Genomic DNA, 23,330 nt, shown 5'->3' with positions numbered 1-23,330 from the left:
ACACCTTGTAAGCAACAAACAGTAAGCTGATCGGTCTGATTTTCAAGCCCTTGACGTCTCCTTTTTATGAATTAAGATAATGTTACCGTTCTTCTAAGCTTCTGGTAAGCTCGCGGTCATAAGGAATTGCGTATATAGGGTGGCCAGTTTTTCTAGCAGAGTATCCCCTCCATCCTTCAGGAGATCTGCTTTAACCTGATCCTCACCAGCTGATTTCCCCTTTTGGATTGTTCGTAAGGCTTTTTTTTTACTTCCTCTTTCTTTACGTGTGGGATGTCCCAATGCTGTGCACTACTGCCTCTCTAATTAACGTTTCAGTTAGATTGGCCACTGTATAGATAGAATTTCTCGGCTACGCAACGAGAAAGCATTTGACTCGGTGGAAACCTCAGCAGTCATGCAGGCATTGCGGAATCAGGGTGTAGAAGTGTTTTATGTGAAGATACTGGAAAATATGTATAGCAACTGCATGGCTCCCATAGTACTCCATAAAGAAAGCAATAAAATTCCAATAAGGAAGGGTGTCAGGCAAGGAGACAGAATCTCGCCAATGCTATTCACCGCCTGTTTACAGGGGGCATTCCCAGGCCCGAACTGGGAACAGCTAGAAATAAGAGTAAATGGAGAATACCTAAATAATCTGCGATTCGCTGACGACATTACCTTGCTAAGTCACTCAGGAGATGAACTGCAAATCATGATCAATGATCTAGACAGGCAGAAGAGAACGCTGGGCTTAAAAATTAACACGCAGAAAACCACAGTAATGCTCAACAGACACGAAAGGGAACTGCGGTTCACAATTGGTAGCGAGGTGTTGGAAGTGGTAAAAGGACTACGTCTACATTGGGCAGGTAGTGACCGCTGATCCTGATCATGAGAGGAAAATAACTAGAAGAATAAGAATGGGGGGGGGGGGGGGGGGGCATTTGGCAGGATCTCTCAGATCATGAATGGCAGTTTACAGATATCCCTCAAGAGAGAAGTGCACAGCGCCTATGTCTTACCGGTACTCACCTATAGGGCAGAAACGTGGAGGCTTACGAAAAGGGTTCAACTTTATTAAGGACAACGCAGCGAGCCATGGAAAGAAAAATGATAGGCGTAACCTTAAGAGACTGGAATCGGGCAGAGTGGGAGAGGAAACAAACGCGGGTTAATGACATCGTAGTCGAAATCAAGAGGAAGAAATGGGCTCGGGCAGGGCATGTAGGGGGAAGGCAAGATAACGGCTGGTCGTTAACGGTAACGGAGTGAATTCCAAGAGAAGGCAAACGTAGCACGGGGCGGCAGAAGGTTAGGTGGGCGGATGAAATCAGGAAGTTTGCGGGGAGACGATGGCCGCAGCTGGCAAAGAACAGGATTAATTGGAGAGACGTGGGAGAGGCCTTTGCCCTGCAGTGGGCGTAGTCAGGCTGATGCCGATGATGATGATGAACCCTGCAATTTGACCTAGGCCGATTTCAACCAATACACATGCCCAACCATAACTGACCATGCCCGACACGACGGCAACCTCCAAATTTGGCTCTGGTCATTTCCAAGATTTCGTCCGGGCTACGCCCGAAATCCTGCCTTGGCCGATTTGTACCTCAATCGATGTCCAACGATAACTGACCGCTCCCGACAGGACGGCGACCTCAAAACTTAGCCCGGGCACCTTTAAAAAATTTGGTCCCCGCCATCCGCCGATTAAACAATTACAAATAATCATCGCCGTTTGTTTTCCTTCATTCAGCTGTGTAATCGCACCCCTTATGCTGCACCCGCTTGAATAGGGGCCCTTAAGGAATAAAGCTGGACTGAACTGAAGTAGTCCACTGTTTTGAGATATGCGCCATCTCGTTGCTGTGGTGTCGCTTGTGGCGTCACCATTTACGTCACCGCGCTTTCGAACGTCACACATATATAGGTTTAAGCGGAGTTAAACCCCGGCTAATTTCTTTCTCAATCTCGCCTTTGTAGAAAAGGCTTACATTCAATGCCGTGACCTGAGGCAGAGCAGCCGAACGCCAGAGCCACCGCTGCGGGTCGCAATTAGAGTTAAAATGGCCAAAGAATCTTCTGTTTCCTATTTAAAACCAATACAACATTCCATTGGTTGATAACCTCATTTGGTCAGTTTTAACCCACGGCAACTGAGTGCACATGAAAAAGCAATGTTAGAAGTTATGGCGAATAACGTTCAATTATGCGAAACTGTATACAGCTGCGTAATATTTCAGTAAAGGTAAGCAAGCAGAGAATACTAGTTTTCACAGTTTATTGCTGTGAAGTCCGGATTGTGCTCATCCCGGGCCGCTCGCTGCAGTACCAATGGCTTCAATCCTGCTGTTTGTTGCAAGGAACTTCTCAGGCGAAAAAAGCTTCGAATACCTTAGGGTAAAGTTGGTCATGCCCAAGTTCCGTACTTTTTTCTGGATATTGCAGTTTACATAAGGCCCGGATCGGAGTGTGTCTGTGTAAACATCGTAACTTAAATGACGGGATTGCCTTCTGACACTGCTAAGAGTTTTTGCATTCGGGACTTTTTCGCTTCTTATCGTTTTTCAAGCCAACGCCCACTGCAGCGCAGAAATCAAGAAATCGAGCGGATCGAAAGACACCGCGGGGCAGAGCGCGAGAATCCATGGCTCGGCCGAGCGCCTGCGTCTTTCTCGTGTCGCAGCTCCCGCTTCTTTTCTGGAGTCCAGTACCGCGCACCAAAGCAGAGATTCGAAAAAAGAAACCTGATGACTTCGTCTAGATAAATAACATTAGAGAATGAAATCGAAAAAAAAATTCACGCTTGCTTCACGATCGAAATGGAGCATCTGTAGTACAAATAAAACTCTGGTACCTGACGTGAACGCCTGCACCATATCAAAAAGCAATTTTCTTTGCGTACACTTTTCGCAAGTCAAAATCTTCTGTTTAAATTGATGAGCGGTAAGGAAGTCCACATTGAACTCATTGCTCATCATTCTCAATGTCAGTCGACGATGTGACCATACAAGACACTTCCCACCTTGCACATTATCGTCCGTTCCTGAGGTTGAAGGTCTTCTTCTTCTTAAAAATGTCTTGCCGCACGAGCTTCGTCATCCACTTCTCGGCTTGCTAAAAAATACTTGTAAAAATTGAACACGAGGGCCAAGGAATGTTCTCCATAAACCCTTTGTAACTTTTCAGAAGTCGTATGTGCGGTTTCGCCAAGCTTCACACAAAACTTGATGGCGGAGCGTTGTTCATATTTTTGCCGGTCCGTGTTCGTACTGAAAGCCGTACTGAAAGACAAGGAAACAAATTGATGATTCGATCAAAGCTTGAACTTTGTTGTAGGGCAGTTAACCTCGCATGCTTCTGCGCATTGCAGCCGTGCAGAAGCATGCTTCTGCAGAGCTGTATTGCATATACAACAGACGCTCAGCATTCCGCACACTGGGCTAACATTAAGACCTTCCCGTTGCTTGGGTACCTCCAACCAGTGAATGGGCCACCTGAGACCCACTTGCACATAAACGTGCTTTTGGTTAGTGCACAGGAACCGACGACAACAACATTACCTATACTCACGCCGCTGCGAACTGTGAGGGCCGTTTTCTCAGCGCCTGTGAAAGGCACTAGCCCCCGCAAGCGCACGCTCTGTGCGCATGCATTCACCGCCAGTACCTTTTGCTTCTTTACATTTGCGCCTGATTTTCCCCACAGGCAGCAGGAGACCTAAACGGCATCTCCACCGACGAAGCTGCCATCAACATTCTTTACAGCCTAAGCAATTTAGGCAACGCATTCGTGTTTCATTACGAATCTTGTTATTTCTGTACTTGCGCGCCTTATTCAATGCCCCAAAGAAAAGTTTTCGAAGAAATGAAGAGAAGACGATGTTGCCCTCGCAACGCTCAGCTTCAAGTATGCGGCTGCTTCACCTTACAAAGGAAAGCTCGCTGCGGGGAATGTAAGCGCGAAAAGAAGAACTTTGCATCATTGCCATGCTTTTGTTCGCCGCTTGCTGGCTTCTTTTACTGCCAACCGTCCAGTAGTCATCGCTGTTGCGGTTTGACAAAGAGACGCGCGAGATATCGCAAAAACTTTGAAAAACAACGGAAGGAGGACAGCACAAACACGAACGCTACTAACAACTGGCTTTATTTTCCGGAACTGTTAACAATATACAGGCGTACACATCTCAAAACAAAGAGACGCCGACCAGTAAAACGAAAAAATTGTATTGACGTTTCGGCGCCCAGAACGGGGGCCTTGTTCACAATCTCATGCGCACACGACACTAGGGCGGCGCCGGCCTTCTTGACAGAAAAAAAAAAAACAATTTCATATATAGTCACAGAAAGAACTGGTAACAAGTGTATCAGCTGGGAAAAAACATCAAGAACCAAAAGACATCGAAAAAAAACTAAAAAAAGAAACAGGCACGCGCTTCAGAGGCGGTATTCTTCTTATCTATAACTCTCCAGAAAAGCGCGCTCGGAGGAGTACAAACTTATTGACGCCTCGCTAATACAATGATTCACTTTTTCGGGGATGTGGAAAGCCTCCAGCAAAACTCTGGCTTTTGTGTTGGCACCTCTGCCCAGAATCTTTGTTTTTTTTTTTCAAGCGGGGCTCGCAATTGCACGTCAGAACATGCGAAACTAAATTCTTCATCTTATCTTGTTGTGTTATGTTTAGAGAATGCTCTCTTAAACGGCCATTAAGACAGCGCCCCGCCTGCCCTATATAGCATTTTCCGCAAGACAAGGAATGATGTAGACCGCTCCCAAGGCACACTTGACGAAGGCTTCTTCGTACGTGTTGCTTCTTGCAACCGCGCTCAACCTCCCCGCAGATACGGGGGCACAGTTTAGCCAACTTATTTGGCGCCGAGAAAAGAGCAGCCCATTGTGCCTGCTGGCCTATTTTTCCAGGTTATGGGAAACCTTATGAACGTAGGGCATCACCTCGGGTTCCGCCCTCGCGAGTTAAGTTGCCGCCATCGTTCGTCGGTGTCCAAGTTTCTTAGGAGGGTTTCTACGACTGCCGTTAGGAACGAACAAGGGAAGACTGCAGCCGAAAGCCTGTGAACCTGATTATCAGAGCTACCGTGCATTTCGTGCGAACACGACTTACGAAGCGCAGATTCCAAGCCCTGCGATGCAATGGCTCTTTTTGCAGTCTTGGAGTGGGAGGAGTCGTAGGGCAGGAGGTTTTTTTTTTTTTTTTTTGGGGGGGGGGGGGGGGGCAAGTGGGGAATACGCCCAGCAGGTGTGTCCCTAACTTAACCTCAGCTTCAGGTCTAAAAAGCGTATCTCGCCACTCTGCGGAAGCTCATGGGTAAAATACATTCATTTGCCATACTCATTTAGCAGCTGTAAGCTCCGTAGAACTGAAAGTTTGTAAGTAGGCTCATTACAAACTTTTAAAAAGAATAAAAAATCGTCAACATATCTAAAAACCTTTAAAGCCGGGCCTCCACAAAAATCTTAATCCAAAAGGCGATCAACATAAGCTAGAAAAAGATGCCACCACCGTCTGGAAGACGTTGAAGTAACGAGCGTTAGATGTTTGGTAGCACCATCTATCGTCGATGCCATGTATTACCACGTGATTAGGCTACTTTTCCATACCTCACGGTGAGCGGGCGCCTACCATCTTGAGGCCGGATATTTTTGATCAATTTTGGCCGAAAAACTCTGTCGACTCTTTGGAAGGTCATTTTTCCTTACATCAAGGCGGTGGGTGCCCGGTCGAAATGAGGCATGAAATTGTGAGCTGCCGAGTGCTGACGTAACGCCCGCTATGTTAAGCCTAACCATAACAAAATAATATCCTAATTAGGCGATATTGGTGTGAAACTTATCGCTTAAAGCTATGTTAAATAACCGTTTGTGCCAAACTGTATGCGGGAAAGCGCCATCGTCAAGGGTTTCGCCTTTTGCTCTTGCTCCTCTTTCTGTGTCAGAAAGGAAACAAATAAATCAAATCAAACATGTTTTACTCATCGAGCCCGTTACGAATATGCCATTATTTAGGCAACGACGTCATCGGTTAATTATAAGCAATTAAACTTAAACCTAACACTAACTAAATATTAAAATCATTAGTTAATATCGATGCCTAACATGTTCTACTCATTTAGAGGATTCCAAATATCTCATTCGTTTTATGATGACCTCATTAATTACTGAGTTATAAGCAGTTAAACATAACTACGTAACTAGTTAATTAATACGCCAAAGGTTAATTATTAAGCTTAATAAAGGCTCCTAATCACCCTATCTAGATTGCAGTGGGTTGCTAAATCGGTTTATCGGTTTATTATAGGGACCGCCATCTTGAATTCCTCAGACATGGAAAATTTCATGCCGAAGGGAGATGGTAGCAGGCCCCAAGAAATCGAGAAACGTGGTGAATAACAGATAACGCTCTTAAAATGTCAACTAAAATAGGCGCCACACAGGACCCTATATGAATGCCACTGTGTTTCCGAAAAGGCTGCTTGTCGAATAGAATAAGCCCCGCCGCGGTGGCGCAGTGGTTAGGGCACTCGACTACTGATCCGGAGTTCCCGGGTTCGAACCCGACCGCAGCGGCTGCGTTTTTATGGAGGAAAAACGCTAAGGCGCCCGTGTGCTGTGCGATGTCAGTGCACGTTAAAGATCCCCAGGTGGTCGAAATTATTCCGGAGCCCTCCACTACGGCACCTCTTTCTTCCTTTCTTCTTTCACTCCCTCCTTTACCCTTCCCTTACGGCGCGGTTCAGGTGTCCAACGATATATGAGACAGATACTGCGCCATTTCCTTTCCCCCCAAAACCAATTATTATTATTATTAACAGAATAAAAGTGGCACTAAAATAAAATTCTAAGAGTTTTAAAAATTGTATGGATACAAACCTATTGAGGATTCAAAGGAGATTCAACAGGACTTGTCGGGCTAGTTGGTTGATCATAATGCAAAAAAGACGAACTGCGCAACAAGAACACGGACGAAAGGGAGGCAGACACACACTAACGCAGTTAGTGTGTGTCTGCCTCCCTTTCGTCCGTGTTCTTGTTGCGCAGTTCGTCTTTTTTGCTTCAAAGGAGAGCTCCTCTGATTTCTCAATAGACTCATTCACTGCTACTAAAAGCTCAGCTAGAGGAACAGAATAAAATAAATATTCAACATCTATAATACAGAACGCGTGTCCAGCCAGTCGGTCATTCTGGGGAAACCCTGCCACTTCTTGGGACTTCTTAGTCAGGAAAGGGTCTTCAACATTGATCAACTTAATGTTTTTCAATAAGAACCGGCAGACACATTGCTGCCAACAGCAATTCCCACTAACAATAGTTCTAAACAGAACGCCAGGTATATGAGTTTTTGCCGGGACAAAAGACATTCAGGTAGTTTCCTCTACCCCGGAAATTTGATTCGTTCACTTAAAGTTTAGCTCTTTGCAGTAGTTCGTTTTTACACACGAACATCGCCTTTTTTCACAAAGTTCCTCTCTATGGCTTCCAGGGTCCTTTCCTTGTAAGCACCGTGCTGCATAACGACGAAGCCCCCTTCTTTGTCCGCCTGTGGTAGGAGAAATTCGTGATCTTCTAAATTCTTCACAATGCTATTTAAACACGGTTCGAGCAACGTGTCAAAATTTTGAAGCACACTTCGGGATGCAGTCCACACCTTCAAGAATGCACCTCTTACGATCTTCCCCATTGACGTTCTGTGCAGTGTTCCTCTTGGAGGCGAATAGGTCTTGAGCTGGCACATACGTCCCAAGAACAAATTTTCGCCCTTTCTGTAAAACTTAACGTTCTCAGGAATATAAATGTTACCTACGACCAAAACTCACTTCCTGGGTTTCTTCCCACACTTCTGAGGTGTTTAAGTAGAAAAGCCCAATTTTCCACTGCAATCTGCGCAACCTAGAACTTTGGGGAGCGGTATATCCGTGGATCGAGCCACTCTGGGTAAAGCGTGCCGCAAGTCAAGCGTAGCCGGTCCTGGAAAAGTCTTACTTGACGACATAACTCTTATCTGAGAATCTTGCGCAGTCTTTCTGCATGGCCCCAGGAAGGCTTTACTGGTACGAAGAGTGCGACCACTTCATCGGGAATGCATCATTTTGTTGGGCTGAAGGCGAGGAGTCTAGCTTGGCATGCAGCATTCACGATGTGGCACAGAAGAAGATTGATAAAATAGGGTGAATAGATGAGACGCCAGAGCAGAGGATACACAAAACGATGTGCCCACTGTACTAGAAATATACTTCAATAAAACATGTTTCTGGGTTAGTTGATGACGCATACTTTGAATAAAAAGTTAGCGCAAAAAGGATGACCACAGAGGGCAGACACCACAAATATGAACGCTACTTTACTGGCTTTATTTTCCGGAACATTTAACAATATACAGGCGTACACATCGCATGCGTACACGACACTAGGACGGCACTGGCTTTTTTGGCAGACAAAAGAAAAGAAAAAGAATTTTATATCTAGAATAGTAGAAAGAACAGGTAACGAATGTATCAGTTGCGAAAAAAACGTCAAAAACCAACAGACATCGAAGAAAAACTAAAGAAAAATAGGAAGAAAAAATACCAGGGACGTACGTTAGAGGCGGTGTTTTTCTTACGGGTTGCGCATACGAGGATCCGGATCGGGGTTGTGTCCCATATATTAAGGAGCCTAAATTAAATTTTAAAGGAAAAAGGTGTGAAGAAGACGACGCAAATTAACCGAAGAATAAAGCAGAGGAAGAGAAGCATTCGTTGAGGGTGGGTAGAGATGATTGGTGGAGAAGCATTCGGTGAGGTGGAGAGAGATGATTGGTGGAGAAGAGAAGAAGATGACGACAAGGCTTACGTGGACTAACACCGAGGCTATAAAAGGGCGAGTGAGAGCGAGGCATGGGGGGGGGGGGGGGGACAGCAGAGAAGCGGAGACTCCGGCGGGTCAGGGACACATCGGCTGGAACAGAGCGACGCCGGCTACTGCTCCGGTGAGCTCGCGTTCTACGACATCGCATCGTGGACTTCCTGCCGTGCCTCAGCCCGTTCCGGGGAGTCAACGGAGGATGCTACCACCGGCTACGGACAGGGGTGTCTGCAGCACTGTTGCCATATATCCGGGTGGTGCCCCCAACACCAACAACACCGGCATCACCTCCACGGGCGCTTGGACCGGGAGCTTGTACGACACAGCCAGCGAAGCCGCCAGCGACGCCAGCCCAAGCACGTCGAACGCCGCCAGCAACGCCAGCCCAAGCACGCCGAACGCCGCCTCGACGCCGGCTACGGGATCCATACAACGCCGCAGCCGCACCGAACCAACCGTGAGCACGAACGCCGACCACGAATAGTCGAACGCTAGTAGTAGACGCTGGTATAGTAGTGTGCCCGGGTCGTGTGTAGCTATAGCCTTTGTGTGTTGTGCTAGTTTTGTTAGTTTTGTGTTCTAGTGTGTGTGTCACGTAGGGTGTATTAAATGTGCGTTTGTATGGGTACACCTGTCGCCTAGTCCATTCTTTCAGTCCGAGTGTTCTCCGGAGAGATCCGTGACAGGTTACCCTCACACCTGCCATCATTCGGAAGTGGCCTTAGTGCCGAGATTTCTTTCCTTGGCCTGGGTGTACGATAAGTAAACGCGAGGACATTGAAGCCGACATTCACCACTTACTGTGGGACTGCCCTGCTCTCAAGCCTACAAGGATCCGGCACCTCAAGGTAGCGGGCGTTTTAGCAAGCAACCCTGCTTCATATATTGCCTGGACGCAGGGACGCTACCATCGCTCTCCACTGGACTTCATAAAATTAGCTAGCCTTTTTCCATTAATTTAATCATTGCTATATCTTTCATCACACCTTCGCCCATCATTGGTGCCCTGATGCAATAAATCTCCCTTTAAAAACAACTGTCCACTATGTGTCACCAGCTAGCCCAGCAAGAAGTTATATTCAACTAAACCGCAATCACCTTACACCCAAGTGGTGCAAAATTATTGTCTTTTTGTTTCGCTGGAAGACCCGCTTTTCAACGACCAATAAAGAATGGCTTGCGTGTGTGTGTGCGGGGGGTGGGTGTTTCGCTGTTGGCGTCATTTTTTGGCGCAGTCAGTTATTCGATACTTGCCGAGTCGCTACATGACTCAAAAGTTCAGACCAAGCACGTGCCGCCCTCTCGCTGCCAGAGGGGACACTGCATGCGTTCTCTTACTCTGCTCGCCGTCATTTCACGAAAGAGCGCAAGCACTTTTCGGGCACATGGATTGGAAGTGGTGCTGAGCAGTCGGGGCAAAGAGCGTGAAGCGCTGTCTGTAAGCACCCCCGGGGGAAATCAGAACGCTGATGCTGCTTCTCAGGCCGAAGTGTTTTGAGAGCAGACAGCGTTTCATGTCGGACCGTTTCTTTCGTTTCTCAGCCCTCTTTCACGGCTTGAAAATGTACCGAAAAGAAACGACACGCTGAGGAAGGGAGCTATTAGCAGCAGCGAGTCATCCTTACACTACAGAGAACAGTGCGAGTGTGTACGAGCGGTAGACATGGTTCCGCCTCTGAGCGCACCGTCCTCTGCGCGCGGTTTTGCTGACCGTCGTGGCCACATAGCGGCTATCGCGTTTTGCTGCTGGGCAGGGGTGCGCACCTGTTCAAGTACCTGTTCAAGGCATCCCCCTGTCCAGGTACGCTCACGTCTCCACCTTGATCCTCGCCCATGCCACATGCACCACGAACTCCAGGCTACCCGACGTCAGGGCCGCGTTCGATACGTCCGTAGACAATACTGTAACGATACTGTAGTATATGCGGACGCGGTCTCCTACCGACAACCCTTTAAATATGCTTTCGCAACGGTCAACCAGTCCCCTTGCCTTGCTGCATCTTTTGAGGCCCCTGACCCAGCAGCGGCGGAGACTACTGCCATCGCGCTTATCGTCAAATCACAGGAAAAACAAATGCGCAGCTCCGATATTATCGCCGACTCAGACATGCATGTCGGGCCCTCACTAATGACCGAGTTCACCAGCTTCACCTCCGCATTTTGGGTGCCATCCTCCATCAAGATCATGCCATTGCCAGCGCCCCCGACCCGAAGGCTTAGAAAGCAGCGTCAAGGCTGACACCCTAGCTCGTGCTTAAACCAATCGAACGGGAGGAGACAGCTCAGACATGTAGTCTATTTCGAACAACTACTCTACGCGCCTTGAGACCTTACGTTTCAGTCGACGCATCTACCCCCCCCCCCCTCCTCCTAACAAATATCTCTCTTCGCAAGATGCCAACAGGCTCCACCGAATCCAGACTCTCACTTTCGCCAACCTCCAACATGTACACCACCGCCTCCACTCAGTATTGTATACGGAGACACGCCCATTGTGCGAGACCAACCCTACACATCATATCACATGGACATGCACCTATAAACCGCACCACCTGAAGGCCCTCAACAATGTGGCTTTGCAACAATGGGAGGGGCGGTTGACCAGTGCCACCCTTGAAGGCCAGGGGGCGCTCATCACCCTCTCCACGGCCTCGGCCACAGGACTCCACCTGCTTTAGTTGAACCGCCTTCTTTTTCCCTCTCGGCAGATGTTTATTCCTTCCTTTAAGCTTCACAATTGATAATATCAAAGCGTTCTGGTTGGCAAGGGATCGGAACGCGCGTGACAGATGTCGCTGCGGTTGGCGTGACGTCGCAGCTGCTCCGCCGCATCGTGCGCAGAGGGCAAGTGCACTCGCTTAACACGGCGTGGCGCTTCGGCTGGTGCGACGTCTCGTCAGTGCAACGAATGAACGTGGCAGCAACACTGAGCTGCGCGCCGGAGAGTGAACAAGCGACAGCGGCCTTTGCTCGTCTGCATTCTCAAGAGCGCCAGCGAGAAGCGACGCCAGCGAATGACGGTGTGCACCGTGGCACAGCGCCACCTGCGAATACGAGCGTGAGGTGAATCCGTTCGGCCACCTATGCTCGGTGCACGACAGGTTCCAGCGAGATTCGGCCGCCTTGCAACCAGAGAACTTCGGGTGCTTGGGGTGGATACTTCCCAATGGCGGATATCAACGCGTTTGAACTGTGTAGAACGTGCAACAACTCAGCGCGCAGCGGCAAGATGCCGCTCTGTCCGCGAACTTCCCGGCGCATCTGCCACCTGTGAACAGCGTCAGCTCCAATAAAGAAAAGAAAGAGAGCATCGTTATGTCAAATGCATTTGGTTCGTTTCGAGTAAAATTAAGCTAAATGCTCCCAAATCACTGCGATCCGTATTGCGCCTTCTCCGGAGAAGTGGCTAACTTATACCGCGTGACATGGACATGGTAAAAAAATCGATATATTGGGAGGATCAATGACCTACAACAGGGGACAAGCAAGCCGCACTCCCCATCTAAGACCCACGATCCCGCTTTGGATGTTGGCTGCAAAGGCTCCTGATATGAGGGCCCACCTGACCGACCCCCGAGTTATCGTGATCAATAAACATTTTCAACAACAGCATTCTCTTCGCTTTCACTGACTTAAGCGCGTTACGCAGAAGAGCGTAATCGATGCGTAATGGTAGTTTCATTATACAGTTTTGTTTTTTTTTTAATAATAATAGTCTGTCCACACTACCACTGACTGCCAGAAGAAGCGGATGCACGTTCACCGCCTAATCACGATTTGTTTTCAGGTATGAGCCGTTTTGTGATTGATTACCATATTTCTTAAGGTCTAACTACAGGGGTCATCAAGAAGAAGTGTTCTGATTACGCCACAGATAAGAGCATATTTCTTGGGCATTGTAGTTCTCAACATAGCAGCTCACGTACTGATGGTGGTTGGGAAATGTTTTCTTTTTCTTGAACAAACCTAAATATTTCCTACACTGTCACAGTGCGGCGAAACAGTTTATAATGGAGAGCCTAAACAGCAACGTAACCTCGTTCGTGGCAAGCATTCGTCGTGAATAAATAAATTACAGGATTGCACTTAGGTCTGCTTAAGAGCGGAAATGCGAAAGACTGTCCCCTTACTCTCTTTCCTCTCTCTCCCTTTTTCATTTTCTATTTTTTATTATTCGAAATTTTTAATGGTTTTTATTCATTTTTGTTATATTTATTTACTGAATATTTGTTTTATTTTTATGTTTTTATTTATTTTTATTTTTCCTATTACTTCTCAATTTCTTTTAACTTTTTTATTATAATTCTTTATACTAAGTAAGCCTTCTCGCAGATTTACATTGTTCTTTATCGAATCAGTTACACAAAACCCGCTTCACAGGGAGCAATTAATTATATAAATCAACTTATTTAATTGCAATTCGTCAACCAAATTCCTCCCATTTCAAGATGCACTCACACACTGCCTAACACAATTAAACTTTTTCTCATCTATCTATACTGGAGGGACAGGATCGTGCAGACAAAATTTGTAGACACGTTTTCCGTGGCACTTTTAAATTGTATAAATCAATTTAATTCACTACTTAAAATTCGTCAACCCAATTTCTCCCATTTCAAGATGCACTCACACACTACCTAACACAAACTTTTTATCTAGCTATATATCCCGACAGGATGTGCGGACAAAATTTGCGGACACTTTTTGCTAACGTGACATTACCAAATAATGGTTTCGCATTAATAATTTAATTTACTCTCCACAAAATCCACGCTGCGGAAAAACAGGTTTAAGTGCGATGAAAAAAAGAAAGTGATGTCGAGTGCAGGTTTGTCTTTTTTTTTTTTGCCTTTAGAAGGCAATATGATCTCTAAATAGAAGAAACTCACGCAATTAGGCACCCTGAAGAGCACATAAATCATGCATTCGCAACATGTTATAAAGCTTTCTTTAATGTGGTAAGTTTATAACAGAAGCCGGCTTCCAGAACCTTAAAGATGGCGCGGACAGATGAAGTTTGCGCGTCAAGACAAACAAACAAAAGATCACAAATGACAACCATTTACGTCTGCTCGGGAACGTTAACGCGGTGATGTTCGACCTCACTGCACCTAAGTACGTTCCTGCACGCAGCGGTCAAATCTGCCCCAAAACCTAGGAAACGGCGCACGAGCGTATTACGCGAAAATTGAGAGTATACGAAGCAAAGAAGCAGCAAACGCGTGTCGAGCGATTATGCCGTCCCCACGCGCTGATCTTGCACTGTCCCAGCACAGGTGGTGATATGCGCGCTATCGCTGCCGTTACTTTGTGGATGTATGGCTTTCACTTCTATGGCACATTACATGCAGCTACAGCGTTACGACTTTTTCCGCTTCTCCCCCGAGACTGTAATGCTTCTGTGTTTTCTGGTGCGTTCTGGATCGCTTGATTTTCAATCCGAGTGAGCGAAGTGCAGGCGCCTGCTCGTCAGGCTAACGCAACAGGGGCTGCAGTACGGGGGGCGGTTCATTCATAAAGGGTTATCAGGGTTAAAAAAGGTGTGCTGTTTTCACTAGGGCGTTTTTTTTTCGTTTAAATAAATATTTCAACCTAAATTTTTTTCGTTTTTTTTTTTAATGTCGGTTTTCGCCTTCAGGAACGTAGCATCGCGTGCACGGCGTAGAAACCAAACCTTCCACGTCTGGCAGCTTTCCGCCTCTCTGCACTGATTGGTGGCTATTACTTCGGGGCGCATCAATCATTTTGAAGACTGCATCCAGACAGCTTAGCACTTATTATTTCATTTATCACGCACATAAAAAGTGGATGATCAAGAGAAAGACCTGCTACCCTGCAGAACTGCTATCATGCAGAACTCAAAGCCTGCACGGGAAGAAAGAAAATGCACAACGAGATATCACCAATCACAACCTCAGCCTGTCGTGTGCAGCCCTCTCTAAATTTATGCAGTGCAGTCACAGCTCTTTCCCCTCTGGATGTTTCCTAATGCAGATCTATGTATAATCTAGCCTTCTGAGCGGCGACTGGCACAAGCCCAGACCCGGTCGAGAAATAGTCTGCCGGAGTACCAATGGAACCATTAATGTGAGTTTAACTAGCCCTCTCAAAACCTTTTCGAAATTGTTTTCTTATAAAAAGCAATCTCTGCGCTACTATCGACACAAACATTTCTAAAAAATTAGTCGTCTAATAAACATGATGCGAAGCAATCCCAAGCTAGGTATTCGCAGCGTTTCGAGACAATGGTTGCATTGTCACGGACCTCCCCGCAGAACACTCGGACCGAAAGAATGGACTAGGCGACTGGTGTACCCACACAAACGCACATTTAATACACCCTACGTGGCACACACAACTAGAACACAAAACTAACAAAACTAACACAAAACACGAAGACTATAAATACACACGACCCGGACACACTGCTACTAGCGTCTACTACTAGTGTTCTACTATTAGCGGTCGGCGTTCGTGCTCACGGTTGGTTCGGTGTGGCTGCGGCGTTGTATGGATCCAGTAGGCGGCGTCAAGGCGGCGTTCGGCGTGCTTGGGCTGGTGTTGCTGGCGTTGCTGGTGGCGTTCGACGTGCTTGGGCTGGCGTCGCTGGCGGCGTCGCTGGCTGTGTCGTACAAGCTCCCGGTCCAAGCGCCCGTGGAGGTGATGCCAGTGTTGTTGGCGTTGGGGGCACCACCCGGATGGGTGGCAACAGCGCTGGAGGACACCCCTGGCCGTAGCAGGTGGTAGCGTCCTCTGCTGACTCCCCGGAACAGGCTCAGGCACGGCAGGAAGTCCACGATGTGGAGCCGTAGAACGCGAGCTCACCGGAGCAGTAGCCGGCGTCGCTCTCTTCCAGCCGAAGCGTCCTGACCCGCCGGAGCCTCGGCTTCTCTGCTGTTCCCCCTCGGGCCTCTCTCTCACTCGCCCTTTTATAGCTTCGGTGTTAGTCCACGTATGCCTTGTCGTCTTCTTCTCTTCTCCACCAATCATCTCCCTCCCACCTCACCGAATGCTTCTTCTTCCTCTTCATTATTCTTCGGATAATTCGGCGTCGTCTTCTTCACACCTTTTTCCTTTAAAATTTAATTTAGGCTCCATAATATATATGTGACATGCATATAGCTGCCAATTGGAACAAATTCGAGGGATGTCGTTTTGGTGGGAGGAAGACCACGCGTGCTACCTCACGAAACTCGGGATTCCACCAGAGACCTGCCGATGAGGCGACCGTTCTCGATTCTTCATTCATGGCTACTTGTGTTGAGAGGTATATTACATTGTTGTCATGCTCAAGCGCAGAATATTGTTGGTTCAAATTTCATATATGAAATCAACAAAATGAACGACGATGTCAATTCATAGCAACTTGCTGGAACAGCTCATTTAAGAGGATGGAAACAAAGGAGTAAAAGCTGACGTTCACAGCTAACAGCACCATCGTGCATAAAAACTCATGAATTTCATAAAACTATGGCAAGTTGAAGAGTAAACAAAGCAGCAAGGCAACCTCAAGAGGGCTGGAAGCAATAGGAAGAACAAAAAAAATCGCAATCAGACTTAGGGCGGTGTCCACGCGCTTGCGGAAATTTTTTTTTTTTAACAGAGCAATTTTTCGTGCCTGCACCCCCTGTACTTTTAAGCAAATATACTCGCTATCCTTAATTTGGGACCATAGACTAAACAAAAATTGAAGTCTGTGACAAAACAATGGATTTAATAGGCAATGACTCCCATGGTAAGGCTGACGATTTTTCATGCTTTTGCATTTCCGTAGCGTTGGGGCTTGCTTTGGGAATGCGTAACGTGTTCTGACGTTCTCACTACCGCCCTCGGCTTGTTAATTGCCACAGTACTTAAACACCGCGCCACGAGCAAGAGCATCCACACGTAGTTCTTCCTTCTTTGGTTGCTGAGGGCTACTACGCAACACTAATAATAATAATTGGTTTTTTGGGGAAGGAAATGGCGCAGTATCTGTCTCATATATCGTTGGACACCTGAACCGCGCCGTAAGGGAAGGGATAAAGTAGGGAGTGAAAGAAGAAAGGAAGAGAGAGGTGCCGTAGTGGAGGGCTCCGGAATAATTTCGACAACCTGGGGATCTTTAACGTGCACTGACATCGCACAGCACACGGGCGCCTTACCGTTTTTCCTCCATAAAAACGCAGCCGCCCCGGTCGGGTTCGAAACCGGGAACTCCGGATCAGTAGTCGAGCGCCCTAACCACTGAGCCACCGCGGCGGGGCAACACTACGGCCGATACAAGGAATATACAAGGAATATATATGCACAGATGAAGCGCGAGCACACATTTGTTTAATTGGACATGTAATTCTTGCTTTTAATACACTTCTAGCGCATTCTGCGTCGGGTTTTGATCCTCATGATGTACGTGTGACCGTACCTCTATTCATAACTTTACTCTGCATTTTATTACGTTTGTATTAAAAATGCAAAGAAGTAATAAATAGAGGTCCGACGACACGCGCATCTAAACCGGACGCAGCATGCGCTAGAAGTGCATTACAAGCAAGAATTACATTACTAATAAACAGTGTGTGTAGCGTTACATCTGTGCATGTATGTTGCTTGTAGCGGCAGTAGTGTTGTGTAGTAGCGCGCAGTAACCGAGATGCAGAACAAACTGGCCTTCGCGCTGTTCCGCTTTATCCATTACACTACTGTGATGTGACTCGCCTATGGACCAATATCGATATCTAACGTAAGCAAGACGCGGCGGCGCTGTTGTCGCCAGTTAAGGTTAGGCCCAAAGGAATACATGAGGACCAAGGTTTTCAAAACAGTTTTCTGATTTCACAGCGCACAGGTCGGGAGCGCGACCCATATAGAAGCACATATCAAGAAGATTTTCCGAGGTGTTTTTTCTCCGTTCACAGGAGAATGCTTCAATTTTGGCAAGAGTAGCGGAGGCCGGACGTGCCCCGAACAGTTGCAAACTTTCGCACTGTGCAGTTTTATCGCTTTTCGCTTAAGCATGCCAGTATTGCATTGCCGCTGCCAGTGTAATTTTGTTTGCGCTGCTGTTTAACTGGCTTGTCTTTGCGAGCGCCAACTGAGAGCATGTCTATCCATGGACCAGCTTGGCGTGTATTCATTCAAGACACGGTGTCAAATGCATAGAGTGAGATAATGAATTTGGCAAATGCTCTGGAGTTACTGAAGCGTCATTTAAGTCAAAGGAGGACTCCCTGAAGTGACCCACATGCTTCGCTGCCAAGCCTCGAGAAAAGGTAGCCAGGAAATTGTACAGCTCTATGAGTGAGTGTTTGGGCCCTCCAACGGAGAAATTAGGCGGCATTGAGACAGCTACCGCTTTGATGTTAGATAAATATGATGAGATTCTAAACACAATTAAACGGAAGGACAAAGAAATCAAGTAGGTGGGTGCCAAAATTGAAGGAAAATCTGATCCTACCGAAGACCTTGTTAAGCTTCGCTCAGCAGTAAATGACCTTGAGTGGCGAGGGAGGACAGATTGTTTAGTGCACTCAGTAAACTCTATTCGCAGGTCTAGTTTTCTGCGCACAGGCTGCCGCAGATGTCGCGTGGACGGTGGCAACCCAGCGAGAATGTGGTTGTTTACGCTTGACCCTAGCTGGCACAGCATCCATTCCATTTCCTGTGAGGCTGCCGTGTTCTATAGAACGTTTTCTCATGATATCACTCAGCCGCAGTGGCGGTGACTTCCCGCGCGACTTGTAATGTAGATCGTGTGTTCTGTCCAAACACAGTTTTACTTGGATGGGCGTCGGTGGCAATAATAATGTGCGGAGTGTCTGTTCAGCGCGCGGTGTGGGGGCATGTTTTCTTAAGAAATATTATCTGAATTACAGGACAAGTTAAAACAATGTTCTCAACAAAACGAAACTAATGAATCAGGGAGGGTTCAAGCACATTGACCATTTTGAGTTCACTAGCTGCCTGAGAACCATTTTATTGGCTGCTTTGAACTGTACAGTATGTTTGTTACAAAACATGTGCTTCCAGATATGCATCGCCGTGCTTGCCAGTTAAGTAGCATTGTTAAGCGTTGAAAAGTGCATGTGAACCTTGTCGGTTGAACTGTATTCATTAGGAGCTGTTTCGCGTTTTCTTCACGGCTTTTTATAACACGTTTTGTCTATATACTGTGATTTCTTATGTATAGTCCGCAAATAACACACACTCTAAACAGAAAAGAGTAAAGAGAGAGTTCCCTAGCGCACTCCATTTAGTAAAAAGAGAGACCCTATATTACTCCCATATAGGCGTATTCTTTTTCAGAGTGCGTGTTTCATATTCGAAATTTTCCGCTTTGCGTTCTGTATTCTTCAGCATCGCCAAATGTGTCATGACATCCCAAACATTTGTTCTTTTTCAAACGTTTTCTGGTACTATAGCGCTGTGCGTGCACCTAAGTGCATTTTGATGCGCTTGTGGCGCATTATGCGGCGGGTTCGCACTGAATGCTTGAAATTACGATTTTGTGCGCACATCCCTGTGTTTTGTTTATCTTCGCGTCTTTGCTTCATATTCTCATCTGTAACACAAGCAGCACAAGAAGGTATAACGAAAGTCCAAAAATAAAAATATTCAAATTGTGCTTAACTTACTTATCACCATCGATGTATTTTATTGCTGATGACGTCATCACCCTGCACACAACTCTTTTCTCTTGCGAGCAGTATCGCAGATGGTATACGCGCTCTCGAAGAGAGTTTTATATTTCAACATGACAGAACGATTGAGTGCAACGACATTTTAACTTCTTTTCTTTCAGACCCCTCGCTTCGACGACTCACTGCCGCATACGCTGGTGGAGAGGCACGTGTCGTAACCTCTACGATATGCCACAGAGCTGGTCACCATAATTCCATGAACACACTGTGCGCGCGCCTTACCACATCAGTGCACCCACCTTATTGCTGCGGCCGAGACTAAAGCGCCAGCCCACTCTGACAGTACTAACGGCGCGGAGAAATCAGGTGTACACATTGGTGGGTGAGTATTTGAATGTAGCCTTGATTGCAACCGCCGGAAACGAGATCTGCGCAACATTCCGGTTCACCCGTATTTTCGACGTTCGCATCCCACAGACTTGTCCTCTTGTGGTATTCGCTAAATGGCTATCGCTAGCAAGCGATATCGTCTCCATGAATACAAATAACTTTCTTAGGCGCCTCGCCAGAGCCCCGCTGTACCGAGCCCCGATCCATAGGCAGCTCGGGCGCATCATCACTGAGACGCGAGCGGAGACCGTAAGCTGATTAAATAAGGATAAGGTCTCGCAGGGTGCATAACTATACTGGAGAGGGCGGGCGCATTTTCTGGCAGGCCCGATGAGGAGCTCGCAGAATTGAACGGCCTGGCTTCTGGACATTTTTTTGCCGTCAGGGGTGCCGAATGAGCGGCCAGGCATAATTTAATTAAAGGCAGTAGTCCTCTCTTTGTGCTCTTTGCGGGCTGTGACTACCGCGGCAAGGAAACCAGAAAAAGCGAGCGAGAGTGTGCCATTAAATAATAACGAATCCTCCTGGCTTTCGCATGGTTGGTGCGTGAGCTCTTGGACTGTGACGCAAAGAGGCCGGCTGGGAGGCGCCGCCGCTTCGCAATGCCCTCTCGCATTTGGGCGAGAATAGAAAAAGGGAGCCGTGGCTGTCTTGCTCCGTTCAGTGCCTTTGTAGCGGTAACGCTTCGTTCGGATGTTACCAAAGGCTTGTTTTGCGTCGACGAACTTCATTGAGTAAATCCGTCAGTGCTCGATTACATCTCTTGGATGGGCAAACTAGACTTCTTCAGCGTTGGTTGTTTTAGCCTTTGAAACATTTGCAGTTGTCTATGCGGTTTGAGAAAAGAAATAAGCAAACGATCGAATGTTTCTTATACGCTGATATCATATTGGGTGAACCTGCAAATTGACCTCCTCAGCATATATCGTCAAAAAAAAAAAAGCTTCTGTATTCCTTCTATTCTTCCTTTGGCTCTTTGTCTAGCTCGGCCCTGTGTGTTTACGTCTTTCATAAAATGAATACCAAGTTTCCCTTGAGTCTGCAACCTCCCCAACCGCTCTCACCTCAAGCACCACATTCACAGAGGTGCTAGTGCTGTTCGAGGGAACCTGATTGACAACTGCAGCACTTGCCTCCTAACCTGAGTTGGAAAAAAAAAATAAACGACTGATTCGCGAATGCGATATCAAATTAAAGAGCGTTAGCTAAGTTGTTTTCACCTACGCTTTCGACAAATTTGGATACAAGCGCGTACATGTTGAAACGACGATTCGTTTGGTACCACCCGCATACCTATGCGACCACTGGTTCGCCCGCCACGGCCCTCCGAAGGTCCCCATCATTACGATTTCAAGGAACAGAGGTCGTCGCTACGAATCCCTCACACATACCACGCTTCAGCCCCACTAACAACTTTGTGCGCAGCATTGTGCCGATTCGTGTGTTTCTACTCCGAACTCACTGCGCCAAGCGGGGGGGTCACAATTTTGTCACGAGTGGCGACCACAAGTGGCACCAGTCTTGGCACCCGTTCAGACAGTACACACATATATACAGTGGAACGCCAGGATAGAGAGTAATCTGGCCGCTGTGCCAGCCCGACGTCTGAGCGCGCGTGGTCACGTGGTGGGGTGTCACATTTTGCTAACCTGAGGTTTTGCTGACCTGTGTTGTTACGGCTATGATCATGTGATTTATCCGCCATCTTGAAATCTGAGAGCGACAGAGAAACACCGGAAGCCAAACAAGCAAACGTAATAAGTAAGAGCTACCGAGTTTTGCTGAGCTCGACGCAGTAACTTTTGCACAAAAAATATCATCGCATAAATAAGCACCTTCGGCCGGTCTGGAATTCAAGGCGATTGAGGCATATTTTTAGTTTTCTGCAGCAGGTTTTAGTTTTTATGTTCTATTCGACGTTTATTTGTCAATCCTTGATTTTTTTAACTTCTACTCTCTATAAACTCAGACGGACATTGTTGGAGTTTGTTACTGATAAGACGTGGTTTACGGGGTTGATAATGAAGGCTCCAGCCGCCTGGCACCTCCGCCAGGAGGTTGCCTGGAGTGATTCAGGACCTATGTTCGCAAATGGAGACCGCCTACTGAGCTGACAATGTGGTGAAAGCGTCGTATCAACGAATAAACAAAAGCGCTGCCCGGTACAAGTAAGGGTTCGGATTTTAATAATATTACAGTCATCACAAAGGAACATCCAATAACTTGAAGAGTGCTTCGCCACTGAATAGTTTTTTTTTTCGACAGGACAACTGATTTCACAATTGAGCATCCCACTTAGAACAAGAAGAGTAATCATCGTTTCTTGACACTTGGCAGTTGATGACCACAGGAACAAACGAAATGAAATTTTCAGATCGCTAGTAATAATTTAAAATATTGCCGACCAGCTGCATTCGCCCCATTATTTATTATACTGCTGGGATCAGGGCGTTTACTTGTTCGCGTCACTTTGGCATAGAAAATACCTCAGACATAATACAGTTATTGAGAACTTTTGTGTAATGTTATCAGTAATTTACAGAAGGAAAAGTTCCAGAAGATTGCTTAGCAAAGACTCACCTGTGATCTCGGCAGGATAGAGGAGCAGAAGGAGGCCGGAAACCATCGCCACACTTAAGAGTGCATCCACTGAGTGCGTAATCCAGGTACAGCGTACATTTGCATTTGGTCGATACAGTGATGACGCGATCACGCTCTTTGCTCCTATACGCACTGTCTCCTGAAACTGCCTCCTAAAATCTGCAGAGTGCATCGCAAGCACGGTGACAGCACGAGAAAAACAGCCTCCAAGAAATCAAGCTACAGTGGAAAGCGAGCCAAATTTATCGTCGCCTTGACAGAAACCCTTCCTGGTCGTTCCTCCACTGTCTGACTCTCTCGCTCACTTCATAAGACACCCACGGAATGTCACTCGGTGGAGTTGTGCTACCGAAGAGACCCGATGCGCTTCTTCCCTTTCAACAACTGCGTGTCTAACCTCAGACTGGAACAAAATGCCCTCCGCAGTCAGCCGGGGCAGCGTGGAGCACCGATACAAGTGCCTCACAACGCACCGAAGGGGAAGGCCCCAATCGGCGAACGCCAGCGCCATCTGACAGAGAGAGGCGAAGCCACGCGGAGGCCTGGAAAAAGGAGCGCTCGTGCAAACGGCACACGGCGGTGCTGTTCGTTCTGGCAGTGCGCTCTGCAAGCGTTTGGCGCCATGGTGAGAGGGCTTGCTCCTTTCAGTAGTTCTTAGAGTGAGCAAAAAACGAGATCAGTTCTGTCGGCTGCCCTCAAAGAAGCACTTATACCAGGATAACTTATAGAATAAATGCGCTTACCTCTTGAAGGCACTAGCTGCATACAAGGAAGGACGCACACACAAACCTTTCTTTTAAGCAGCTAGCGCTTTCGAAACATAAAAATGATATACCCCAACTAGCCCCAGCTGTAGCTCTTCTTGTTTCTTAGATAT

General features: G+C 47.1%; 2 protein-coding genes across 2 annotated transcripts in view; one reads left to right on the top strand and one right to left on the bottom strand.

Annotated features, from left to right (window-relative positions):
• Positions 1-23,064, bottom strand: part of LOC144136181 (nephrin-like) — a 69,350-nt gene extending 46,286 nt beyond the window's left edge. Inside the window, exon 1 of the mRNA XM_077668250.1 lies at positions 22,433-23,064. Within this exon, the coding sequence (XP_077524376.1) occupies positions 22,433-22,625 (193 nt within the window). The 5' untranslated portion in view covers positions 22,626-23,064. The remainder of the gene's footprint in view (positions 1-22,432) is intronic.
• LOC144094440 (uncharacterized) overlaps positions 1-23,330 on the top strand; it is a 149,579-nt gene that overhangs the window by 78,501 nt on the left and 47,748 nt on the right. The window lies entirely within an intron of this gene.

The sequence above is a fragment of the Amblyomma americanum genome, chromosome 6, assembly GCF_052857255.1.
Source record: "Amblyomma americanum isolate KBUSLIRL-KWMA chromosome 6, ASM5285725v1, whole genome shotgun sequence".
In the NCBI taxonomy this organism is placed as follows: Eukaryota; Metazoa; Arthropoda; class Arachnida; order Ixodida; family Ixodidae; genus Amblyomma; species Amblyomma americanum.
Note: the sequence above shows the minus strand (reverse complement) of the source record. Positions and strands in the feature narration are given on the sequence as shown.